This window comes from Erpetoichthys calabaricus, chromosome 6 (genome assembly GCF_900747795.2).
Source record: "Erpetoichthys calabaricus chromosome 6, fErpCal1.3, whole genome shotgun sequence".
NCBI lineage: Eukaryota > Metazoa > Chordata > Cladistia > Polypteriformes > Polypteridae > Erpetoichthys > Erpetoichthys calabaricus.
Window position 1 is genome coordinate 1452779 of NC_041399.2, and position 12933 is coordinate 1465711.

At 49.7% G+C, this 12933-nt stretch overlaps 1 protein-coding gene across 1 annotated transcript in view; it reads left to right on the forward strand.

Moving 5' to 3' along the window:
- c6h10orf67 (chromosome 6 C10orf67 homolog) overlaps positions 1–12933 on the forward strand; it is a 64457-nt gene that overhangs the window by 15105 nt on the left and 36419 nt on the right. The window contains exons 3-6 of the mRNA XM_051929274.1: positions 1084–1227; positions 1409–1483; positions 3388–3540; positions 12721–12868. Of these exons, the coding sequence (XP_051785234.1) occupies positions 1084–1227; positions 1409–1483; positions 3388–3540; positions 12721–12868 (520 nt within the window). The remainder of the gene's footprint in view (positions 1–1083; positions 1228–1408; positions 1484–3387; positions 3541–12720; positions 12869–12933) is intronic.

Here is a 12933-nt window from a genome sequence, read left to right on the forward strand (position 1 = left end):
ACCTTAAAGTCTCGTAAATCTGCTGGCTCAAAATGGCCACCGGGGTGTCGTGTGGCTCACCTGCCAAGTGCTGCTAGTGGAGACCTGTCGTAGCTCTGAGGGCGACGGCGTCCGCATGTTGTTACCTGTCACTTGTGACTCTCAAGGGAGCGGCGGAATGGCGAAACACTGAAAGTGGAGTTTCCTGAGGAGATCACTCGGCGGGGTGATGTCTACATGGGGCCATTTCAGGGACCCCCCAGTGATTCCTCCCAGAAAGCACAACACAGTGAGGACCCTTTCTGTGAGTTTTAGGCCATCTTTGTCCAACATTTTCCCACCCTTTTTTTTGGGTTTTGTGATTCTTTCAGTTTTCATTTTTTCAGTCTGTTGTCTCCTAACTAACTGGTAGAAGAAAACCCCCACATATAACGTACCTTTAGACTGATCTTGATGTCTGCTTACTTGACACATTGTGCTTTTTGAGGTTGCCCCTCTATTTCTAAAGCTATAGACCCCAAAAAATGCATCTTCTTTAGGCCATTTTAGGACCATGTTTTGTGCAGGAAGTGATACCCAAATGATTAAAGGCGTCTTCAGCAAAACTGCTCAGATGGACTTGAAGTTCTGCATGAGATTTGAGGGGTCCACCCCCTAATGAGATTTGAGGGGTCCACTTTGACCAAATGATGCACATGGAGTGTCGCTTGATGTTATTTCGAGGTTGCTGATCACCGCTGTGGTCCTAGTTTTGACATCTGGTTCTTTTGGTGGTTGGTGGTTTGACATCGCTGGTGGTCCTAGCCCTCTATGAGCCCCTCAGAAGGTTTAAAGGACACACTTTAAAGACAAGAGTGGGTGGATCGTTTTAGACTCTTTCAAGGCCAGGGGTTATGAATGGGGGGTTATTTTTTTCTCCCTATGGACTTCAATCAGGTGACAAGTGACACATTTCTGTCCCAGTCGAGAGTATTTAGCAGACATTTTTAATTTTTCAACTCTTCTTGTCTGCTCTGCACTTTTCCCCCGGGCACATTTCTTATGAACACCCCTACCGACTCAGGGCTCCTTCCGCTAATCCCGACGTTTTCCTTGTAATTTCAGGAAGTGGATTCCCTCAAGCGGGATGTCCAAGTGCAGCACACGTTTTTCCAAACAGACTACGAGTCCAAACTTCAGCAGGAATCAGAAGGCCTCCACAGACGTCTCAATGACCGAATACGAGACCTCGAGCGGCAGCACACAGAGGTTTGGCCTTCCCCCCATCTGTCCCGTGGTCGGGGAGCGACCCCTGAGGGAGGACGTAGGCCTTGAGCTCCTCTTTCCATCCACACGTCCAGCTCCTCGCTGCTCTTCTTCTTCTCGCTGCTCCTCTTCAGCTTCTGCTCTTGATGTGTTTTTTTTTTTTTCTCTGTTCTTCAATTCCCAGAAGGCCGAAGTCCTCCGAAAAAGCTGTCGCCAGCAACTGTGTGATGCCCTGGCAGTTCTCCGGGCCTCCTATGAGGTATGGCACTGAATTACATGAGTGGTCTTTCTTATAAAAGGTCAGCATTGTGGACTCGTAGGCTCACAGGGTCTCTCAGAAGGGGCTGACAGGGTGCCAAAGGGGCTTCATGCTGTCTGCCCACCTGCTTTAAAGGGTCCTGGAGCTTCTCCAGAAGGCAGCCTCTGGCCTCGGGTCACCAAACTGTTCAAGTTAGGACCGTCCTGGCATTGTGAACATGGCAGGACCTCCCTGAGTTTAGCAGACCACCGGTTAGGTGCTGAAGAAGCTCACGTCTGTCCACTTGTGACACTCCATAAAGCTTCTATGGAATGGCTGAAGTGCCAGCATAATCAGCTCGTGACAGGACGGGTATGAGATGCCCAGGTGCCCACAGCTCTGGGCATCTTCCTTTGCCAGGACATGGAGGATGGGCTGGGACGAGGGCGAGTTACCAGTGCAAACAGAACATTGTGCCTGCTTATTCATTAAGTGCGGTGCATCAAAGTCATCAATACGTAATCCATAATAAATCAATCGGTACGGTCAAACACAACCAGACAGCGCCCAAGTGTCCATCCATGAAAGCAGAAAACCAAAGGCCAGGAGATCATCAACACACACAGCACATCTCTGAGGCACTCAGTCTGTAGATGAGATCCCCGTCACACCATCGCCACCCCCTGGTGACTCGTATTCACCTTGTCCTCTCCTTCCCACCACCGTATGTGCCTTCATCTCCCAGGCCTGCTGTTCTCCTCCAGCCTCCTCACGTCCTTCCTGATGTGCATCTGCAGCCCGGACGTCACCATTGACCCCAAACTTCTGTACTGGCGTCTTCGTCATCCCTAATTGTGACCCTGCTCTCCCTCGAGCCACATGTGTCTCCTCTACTCATCCCCGTCTACCTTGGACCTCGAGCTCAGGCCATTTCTACTCCCGTGAGCACCAGTGAGGGATGGCACTGCCAGTCCCTGTTCCACACGTGAACAGGCTGCCCGTCTCCACCCCACACACCTACACCCTTTATAAAAATGGATTCTGGACCCAGCAGATCTCCCATTTTCACTGCAGACCCCAGAGATGGAGGTTTGTCTTCTCGCTCTTCTCTGCACCGGGTTCGAGAATTTCTCTGTTAGAGCCCACCCTCATTCCCTCATCCCTCCCTGACACCCAGCCTGTCCCACTGCCCTTCACGATTCAGTCTGTGAAGTTTACTGGCTGAGCTGAGGCCTTCAAAAGTCCAACCAGACAGAAAAAAATGTCACCTCTCTATGGTCACGAGAGCCAAAAACCAGGACCAGGACTGGACTGCGCTGCTTAAAAACAGGCCTCACCGCAGGCAACCTGACCCCAAACTCAAATGGCAGGCTTCAAGTCCTGCACAGGGGCAAAATGCGGCTCAAGCTAAAAATTGATCCCAAATACGGAGACATCCAAATGCTCTTCAGTGGTGAGGATGACTGTAAACCCCTGGCCTGAAATGACAAACACCAACAAAGAGACTTCATAAAAGTTTTATTCAAAAATAATAAAAAATTGAAGAATGAAAGGCAATGTGAAGGGAAAGAATAATCAAAAAGGGCAAACCTAAGCAGGCAGAGAGGTCCAAATCCAAAAAAACAGAAGCAAAGGTCCAAAACGAACAGCAAATCCATCACAATACTCCACCAACGTCAATGACCTGAACTTAGGCCTCACCTCAAGCAGCCGGACCCCAAAACTCAGGAGGCAGAGACCTGAAAAGGGGCAGAAACAAAGCAACAGAAATGTCCTTCAAGAGAAAGGATGACCGTGAACCTCTGGCTTGATGGATGAAGAATCAGAATAAATGAATGGCGGGAATCCTTTCAGAAAGGGCCGTGCTGCTCCATTTTAAGGGACTCTTGGGTGACTTTTTGTTTTTCTTTCTCTCCATATAACAGAAATTCTTCACCGAAACTCAAGGGAAACGCCAAGAGCCTGCGCCTCAGCCGTCCTGGAACATCAAAGACTTCTTGGATGAGCTTCAGCGGAAGGACGCGGTCATCGAATCTCTGAATGCGCAGCTGAGTGACTTGGAGAAGGCCGTGCCGCAGGTATGTGTGCCCATGCGTTTGGTGGCGAACATGTTACACGATTGCGTCACACAGTCGCAGGTCAATGTCACCTTCTCCAAGGAGGGTGGTGGTGGAGGGTCTTCAGTTTCAGATCTCACTGCCCTGTCATATGGCAGAGAACTTTTCAGAAATGTTTGGCCTTGAACCTGACGTGTGGTCCATGTCAGGTGGATGCTGTGATTTTGTGTTCACGTTCATTCAATCCCACTGCATTTGGAATTTTGAGAAGCACAGTAGACCATAAAATGTCTCAACACACACCACTTGGACAGGACTTAATAACTAAATAAATGAATGTGTTGTGAAATGTGACAATGGATAAGTGGCACAGTGACATGTGGCCATAAATAATTAAAGGGGTCACAAAGTCCACTTTTGGTGCTGATGTCTCTCTGTAGTTAACGATTCCATCATCTTTTTTATTTCAGTGCCTGTGCTCAGACACTAGGTGACGTGACTCTTCTGGTCATTGTCATTTGTCACCGCTGAGGGGGCGGGCTCAGGCTGTGTCTTGATTGGTGAATCGTCAGTGAGACACGTGCCCCAAGTTAAGACTTTAACTCGAGAAGCTCTGAATTCATCACCCGCAGTCTTCATCTGATAAACGCGATGTCTGAAGATTGACACCCGCTCCGCCAATAAGAACACAGGACTCGTTAGACCCCGCCCTCTCACCTGTGATGGCCGCCGATGACAGTTTGTGTCTCAAGGCGCACGTCACAATCATGAAAGTCACAAAGACATGGGCACCAAACACAGCCTGTTCTGTGACACTGTGAACAGTAGGGGGCACCATTGAGCCCCCCAGACCCCAGACACTCAACTCGGGTTCAAATAAAGGATTTTGAAATCCTCACCGCTCGAAAATCACAATTACTGACGCCAGTCTCCAGATGAAGTGCGCTCTTTCTGTCTCTTGATTCTCGCTTCTTCTGTCCTCTGATGAGTTACACCCGCTGCCTCCTGACTCCCTGGGGTACGACAGTGGGCTCCTTTTAAGCTGGTTCCGGGTTTACTTCTGGTGGCATGCTGTGGTTTGTTGGAAGCACTTCTTGGTCATACGGGCAGAGCCCTCTGCTGTCACCCAAGGACCCCTACAGGGATGCACTTCTGGACTCCAATTCCCAAGCAGCACTGCGGGTGTCCAAACTGGGATGCTGCCACCTATAAATCTGGGGGACGAACTGCACCCAGGCAAACGGGTTCTCTCACCAGTCCACCTTTCATACCAGCATCCAGCCAGGACGATTATAAGGTGCCCTGGCCGGGTAGTGCCTGCAGTCTGGCCATCCTTCCATTATGGAAATCCTCCTCCATCCTGACTAAGACGTCTGCCCATCCTTCTGGGCACTCGTCCACTTTGAACTGCTTGTGCCAACACATCGCTGGCCTGTTTGATTAGCGTCACTAAAATTTCATTTATTTAGTTAGCTTTGTCTGACACTTTCCTCCATCGCTCAAGTCTTTAAATTGTAAAGCACATCACTGGCAGCCTCATCCAGAGGGGCACGTAGAGGGCAAAATGAGGGGCTGGTGGTCCCAGGACTGGATGTGCAGGTGGGCTCTCTGGCAGTAGACTTCCTTAAGGGGGTCTAAAAGAGTCAGAAGGTGTGCGGCTTAATCTTCAGCCTGGGTGGTCCATATGTGTTCTGCTAGCTCTGAATTACACTCTTTAAAGAGACCTCATCGACAGAAACGACGTCAAACCAATGCACCCGACCCTACGCAGACCCTCGCTCTGAAACGTGATGTCGGGGCGTCGAGCAGATGGTTTAAAGTCCACTGGGCCTGGATGGCATGGCTATAGCGCCCCTCACAGGAGGGTGGGCACTAAACAAAGTGCTAAGCGCTTTGAGAGTTCAGTGGCCAAGCAGACTGCGATCCTCCCACTCGGGTTTTTACAGATGTAGTACCCTTCAGACACAGCTTTATAAAGAGCGTGGCACAGGGCCGTGGGCACAGAGGGCCCAAATCAAGATGGCACGTAACAGTGCGAGTGTACAATGACTACACATTCAAAAAAAAGAATAAAATCTGATCAAAGTGCCGTTTACAAAGGGTTAAAAACAGACAACCTCGTCCCAAACCAAAGGGGCACACCAGGTGTGACTGACCTGCAGGTGAGAAATCAGCTTCACTCAATACACACGGAGAGAAGAGAAGAAAAGAGGAGAAGAAGAGAATAAAAGAGAAGAAGACAAGAGAAGAAGAAAAGTGAAGAAGAGAAGAGAAGAAGAAGAGAAGAGAAGAACAGAAGAGAAGAAATGAAAAGAAGAGGAGAGAAGAAGAGGAGAAGAAAAGAGGAGAAGAGAAGAAGAGAAGAAGAAGAGAAGAGATGAAGAAAAGAAGAAAAGTGAAGAAGAGAGGAGAAGAGAAGAGAAGAAGAGAGGAGAAGAACAAGAAGAGAAGAGAACAAGAGAGGAGAAGAGAAGAGAAGAGAAGAAGAAGAGAGGGGAAAAAGTAGAAGAGAAGAGAAGAAGAGAGAAGAAGAGAAGAAGAAGAAGAAGAAGAAGAAGAGAAGAGAAGAAGAGAAGAGAGGAGAAGAAGAAGAAGAGAAGAAGATAAGAAGAGACGAGAGGAGAAGAAGAAGAAGAACAAGAAGAAGAAGAAGAAGAGAAGAGAAGAGAAGAAGAGAAGAGAGGAGAAGAAGAAGAAGAGAAGAAGAGAGGAGAAGAAGAAGAAGAATTGAAGAAGATATGAGAAGAAGAAGAGAAGAGAAGAAGAGAAGAAAAGAAGAGAAGAAGAGATGAGAGGGGAAGAAAAAGAAGAGAAGTGTGCATCTCCGACTCGTAAAAAGATCAAACAAAGATGACCTTGATGACAACTGGACTCCTTCATCAAAATGTGTTAAGACGGCCCTGGACAAGACCCCTCCAAGGATGAACGTCCAGTCGCCGGTCAGGAGGTGGCTGTTTTCCTCTCCTTTTCCTCGAATGACCGAGTTATGGATGCCATGTTGAGTTCCACCATTTTCACTTGGACTCTGAACAGCTGGCACACCCTGCACTCTTAAAGCTAAAGGCGCCAATGGGAAGATTCTTCAGAGAAGCCTTTGTCCGCATGAATGTTCCAGAAAGATCCTTCATTTATTTAGATCCATAACGGCTCCATGATTGGATGATAGAACTGATTTGTCAACTGCCAGTGGCTTCCTCATTTGCATATAAAGTCACACTTTGGCCTTTCTTGATCTGTCATGTCCTGCTAGGTCACCAGCTGTGCCACATGACTTCTGTATTTCCTCATACCAAGAGACTTTTTAAAGCCTAGAGTTCATTTCTGGAGCGTTGGCTCCTTTGCCTTCCAGACTTCCTTCTGTCACCACAGAGGTTGCCCACCCCAGCGCCATTTCACTCAGGGTGGAGGTCTGCACTCCCACAGAACTCCTGCTGGACCGACTCAGGATTTCACAGTAAAAGGCTTAAATAAGACTTGTGAAAAGACCAGGCTGGTCAGATCTGAAGGGGGAAATCAATGTCATTGGGGGGGTACAAAATATGGAAAGACCCTTCAGTGCCTCCCACGTCCCCTCCAGTCCCACCCACCCGCTGAATGAAGGCCTCCCTGAACCTTGAGATAGACGCCCAGTATTGCCCCGCCCACCCCTCTTGACGCGCGTGTATCATTGGCTTAGGGGCGGAGCGCCCGGTGATTGACGGGCATGCTGTGCGCGGCCCCCTTATGATTAGCTTCAGAGGACATTTCAGCGCTCCCACCCAGTAAGTGGAGTGGAGACGTTTCTGGGTTCTTGGGTGTCGTCCTGATTATTTCAAAGATTCGTTTTGCTTTTCTAAAGTGCTTTGGCTTTTGATGAAACTGCCACCGCGTCATTTTAGCAAGTCTCGGAGTTGCCCTTCCATGTTTGTAAGGGTAGGCAGGAGGCTCGTTAAACTTTAACATCATTAAAGATCACACTCACCGAGTTTTATTGTCAGCTGCTTTCTTAACCTTGTTTTCTGAGAACAAAGCGACTTTCCGCCTCCAGTCATTTCAAATGTCACCTACCTGGGACTTCATTTCGACTTGTCCGAGCGACTGGCCCTTCCTTTATGCCCTGTTTTCCAAACAGCCTGACGTTTCAGTACGTAAGAGATGTTGTGTTTTAGATGGTGGAAATTCTCAAAACGGGGGTCGCTACCCTTGTTTTGGGGGGTCTTTTGACTGAAGCGGCGGCGGGTGTTGAGAAAGTCACACGCCTCAAAACGCGGGGCTCTTATTGGTTCTTTATTGGGTTGTGTGGTCCTCCGATGCTCGACAAAGCGCCATTTCATTCTCGGACGGTTCTTTGTATATGAAGTTGGTTCTTTTTGCCTTGAAAACCTTTCTTAAATGTAGAAGAAAAAACGACAATCTTGAATGAATGGTGGAGCGCCTAGCAGAACACCAACAGATGGAGAAGATCCGAACTTAGCCTGCTGTGCTCTTCTATGCAGCAAAAAAATCAGGAGCCGTTGGTAATTTGCAGACCTGTTAAAACTATTCGTGGTTATTCCAACTGTGGAACCTGCTCGAGATCTGAATAAATTTAAGCTCTTTATAGATCCTTCATGTGGACGGGTCTGTTCAGAACCAAAAATGATTCCCCGATCATGGCGGCGCTCTGAAGAACCGCTCTGGCACGCTGATTTTTAAGAGTGTAGATAAACCCCGGGGAGAAAACGGCTTATTAAAAAATAAAGAAACGCGCCCCGTATGGAGATCTCACTACTCGAACGCGTCTGCGCCATTCTGGTCAATGCGCTTTCACGGCCAAAAGGCGCGTGTGCGTGCGCGCGCGCCCGTGACGCGGAGGCGTGCCCGAGTCTTTCAAACGGACTTTTGTAAATTCTTAATTACGGCACTGCGGGGCGCTGTAATGGCAGGCGCCCGATGGCGAGAATAGGTTGGCAGAGGGGTCTGAGGGGGCTCACAGTAACTGCAGGCATCTTGTCTCACAAGGCCCCTCTTATTAACGTGCCTGCCATCAGGCTGAAAAGGTTAATGACGTTACCCCACAGCTCCATAAATTGAATTAGGAGTGTTGCTCTTTTATGTGCTTGACGTATCTCATTGACGGCGATCGTGTCGAACTGGATTTCATTTCATTTCACGTGGCAGAGGGTCGCTGATTTGTTTTTATTGCGAGGGCTCATCAAAGAGTAATGACGACACTGCTGTTGTGAGGATCGTTTGTTCATTTTCTTCTTCTTATCGATCTATTATTATGGTTATTATTATTATTACTAGGCTAAAGCTTTTTTCCGTGCCCACATGCAGTATCTGAGATACAATTGATTCCATTTATTTTATTGTTCTGTTTCTAGCACAGGCAGGTGAAGTGACTTCCTCAGCGTCACGCAGTGTCAGTAGCGGCATTTGAACCCACAGTTGAAATCCAAAGCCTTAACTTTACACCACTAAGGTCTTTAAGGGCGCTTTGCTGGGCCGTGTGCCCCAAGACCCCCCCACACCAAACCTGGGAAGGAAACGTTTTATTCCACTAAGGGTTCTCTTCGTGTATGACGATGGTTCCTTGGGATTTAAAAGGTTCCTCGTTTTGTCCTTTAAAAATCGGGAGGCCGCTTCTGCTCCCCAGACCTGTCATCGTCCGTCTGTGGCCGTTCAGCCTCTGCAGGTCGAAATTAAAGGAAATTCCATCATGTGGAGCCTCCCCGCCGCCCCCCATTAGCGAAGCTCTCTTGATTTATAAAGTTTATATTTGTGTTTGACTTAAGAAGCGGTCACAAGGGAATGCGCATGCGCTCAGTGGTTGGCGCTATACAAAAAGAAACCGAAGTGCATTTGACCGGATTGCCGTCAGTCTCCGCCCAGTGCCACTCTGCGCTGGCACACTTCGCCTCGTGCATGTTTTAGCTCCAGTGCGCGCCTTTATCCTGGCACTTCGTTAATTTATGTATTGACTTTTGACAGTAAAATGAACTCTGGGGTGAAGAAGAACAAACGGCCAGAAATAGAAACACCGATCCGTGGGCTCGAGTTTGAACTCTGGACTGTTAGGCTACTAGCGCGGAGCTTTCTTCCTCTGTTCTTTATACCCTAGTTGCATTAATTAATTAATGTGTTTTATTATTAGTATTAGTAGAAGTAATATTATTATTATTATTATTACTAATAATATTGACGTTTTGTGCAGGCCAACCCAGCAGCAGAGGGTGCAAAGCCGGAATCCACTGAGACTGGGAATGTCCGTTAACACTCGTGCACGCGCACACTTCCAGATCCAGGTGGTGACTTCGAGAGGACGTTGCGGGACTTGTGTAGAATTGCGATGAAAGCGGGTGTTGGGTGCATCTGAGCTGGTGAAATGGCGACTTAAGTGGTCGGCCGGGATGCTGTCGCCGCTCCCGGGGGTCTCACCAGTACCCTTTGAGCCGAAATCCCCGCCTGCCCTCAGATTTTAACAAACGTGCCTTCCAGGAGAGCCTTCAAACGCCGCGCATGCACCTCCTGTTTTCTGCCTCGTGTACTCCACTGTACCCATTGATTCCAGTGTCTTCTCCATCCTCCTGTCTTCCTAGCCCACTTATCCAGGGCAGGATCGTGGGGCACCTGGAGCCCATCCTAGCAGCCAGCAGACACAAGGCAGGAACATCGCAGAACCAACATCCTCACACACACACATGACCAATCCATCCACCCCAATGCACCTGCCTGTCTTTGGACTCGGGGATCATTGGAACAATTTGGACAATTTCAGCCCACCATAGCTCGCCAATCCTGCCCACTTCCTTTCCCCCAAAATAACATCAAGTCGAGTTTTGAAGGTTCCTAAACTCCTACTGTCTACCACACTACTTGAGAAGAAGCTCACATGACAAGGAGAACATGCAACCTCCATGAAGGAAACACTCGGACTTGAGCCCTGGTCTTCTTGTTGCAGGGCAGCAGTGCCACCCTGTACTGTACCATCCGCCCATCCATTTTCTTAACCTGCTTATCAAGGGTGGGAAGGCAGCTGGAGCCAAACCCAGCAAGTCCTGGGCATAAAGCAGGAACAATACCCGGACAGGACGCCGATTCATCGCAGAATACACACACACACGAGCGCGCGCGCGCGTAACCGGCACCGACTTCCTGGAGTTCATCTGCTTGCCCAGAAGATATTCACGTGACCTGTGCCGCGTTGGTCTGGTCGTTTCCGGTGCGCCTTTACATAATGATATCCAGCGGTGTCCCGTTGATTGTCGGTGTAAACGACGGCCATCTCGTTTCGTCCTGCCGGTTGGAGTCGTCGGTCCACCGGCGTGTTTTCTCGCGCGCTCCATTTGTTTCCCGGCTCTCTGCCCGCCACTGATGACGTCAGTTCTGCTCTCCCACGGAATTTCCATGTCCTCGAGAGTAAAAGTCACCGTTTTGCGAGTCGCTTTTATTATGGGATGTATTCCTCTTGGGCGGCACGGTGGCGCGGTGGGTAGCGCTGCTGCCTCGCAGTTGGGAGACCTGGGGACCCGGGTTCGCTTCCCGGGTCCTCCCTGCGTGGAGTTTGCATGTTCTCCCCGTGTCTGCGTGGGTTTCCTCCCACAGTCCAAAGACATGCCGGTTAGGTGGATTGGCGATTCTAAATTGGCCCTAGTGTGTGCTTGGTGTGTGGGTGTGTTTGTGTGTGTCCTGCGGTGGGTTGGCACCCTGCCCAGGATTGTTTCCTGCCCTGTGTTGGCTGGGATTGGCTCCAGCAGACCCCCGTGACCCTGTGTTCGGATTCAGCGGGTTGGAAAATGGATGGATGGATGTATTCCTCTTTTCTTTTTTAAGCCACACTAACGTGAGCGCCTTTACGGCGCTGGGACCTGAACCCCGGTCCTTCTGGATGCTAAGTACTGTGCCACCCAGTCCCTCTCGTCTGCTTTCCTCGTTAGCACCTTTGGCCTTTGTCAATATTCGTGTATGAATTGTCCCAAAAAAAGCCACTTGACTGGCTGCCCCTCTGCTTGTCTCCCCTCTACCTGCACAAAGAGGAGGCTTCATTGACGAGGCACTGGGTGTCAAAAGGTGAGTCGCCTTCCATTAATTGCTCGGCTACAAAAGCTTTCCGCCGCCTTCTCTCTCCTCTCAGACCAAAGACTGCTGCTGCGGGCAGATGGTGCCGAGAACAGCCGCACAAAAAGTGCCACTCCAAGTGTAACAGATGACTCGGAGCAGCAGAGCGCTGGCTCTTTGTTCGCCTTGCTAATGAGGAGGCTGCGTGCGCCGGGCGCCGGAATGGGTAATGAGCCGCGCTGCCGCAGTGCGCCGGCAGGTGGCGCTGGCGGCACGGCACAAGTCACAGACTGGCACTTTTCAGTGCCCAGGGCATAGTAAAGATATTCTTTTTTATTTATTTTTTTTATTATTGCTATCATTAGTTTTTGTAGAGTGGCAGCGAGTGTGTGGCAATTCCTAGTTGCAAGTACTGGACGACCTTGATCCTCATTCCACCGAGCTTGACGTGAATTTAAGAATGGTGGCGGCTTTCTAGAATCTGCGTGAAAAGACAAAAAACAAAAGTTAACGTCGCGCTTTTTTTTTTCTTTTTATTTTGTGAAAAGTTGTTGGCCGCGGAGCTCCGAAGGCTTTGAGCGCCGGCACTGGGCGCGTTGACAGCCATGCAAAAGCCAAAGTTAATGCGCGGAATATCAATGGCCTCCGGGTGGCTCCGCCGCAAACTGCGCCGATATCACAGGACCTGATGGACGCCATGCGGCTTCCAGTCTGCAAACTTCAGCACTCTGACATGTGATGTGATCCTCAGTGAGAAATGGCACAAAGGCAACAAGCGCCCCCCCACACACCCCCCTCTCCTCGGCGCGAGCCCCCCGGTGCTGCCCATCCATAATCTCCCCGGCCGCCTGGTTATGAAGAGCGCTTGTTAAACGCGCGGCCCCAGCTGCCTCCCCGCACTTCCAGAATAAATTGACCCGAATGACAGGGGCACACAAACAGTATGATGGGCTTTATTCCTGTCAATAAAAATGTCCTCATGAATTATGGTCTTTGTATGTAATGTACGGCCGCCTTTCTTCCGGCGAGGCTCTTTTAAGCCCGGCGCTCCCATTCTTCTCCTGAATAAATCATAGGAGGCAGCAAGTTGTTTCTGAATGCCACTCATATTTGCTACGCAGCTTGAGCTTCGTGCCTTTTGTGTCCTCCTTGAAAGTAAAAAGGCGTTCTTTAATTTTTCAGTTGATTTTCGAGCCAGAAGATGACCCCGAGAAAGAAAGACTTGAAGAGGAGAACGACGCGCTGAAAAATGAGCTCAGCGCGCTGCGGGCCGACATGGAGGGGCTCAGGGACGCCGTGGAGCTGAAAGAGCAGCAGATAAAGAGCCAAGGTGAGCCTCGGCCGCCACTCGCGCGTGCCTTTGCACCGCCGTTACCCGGCCGTCGGCATGACGGC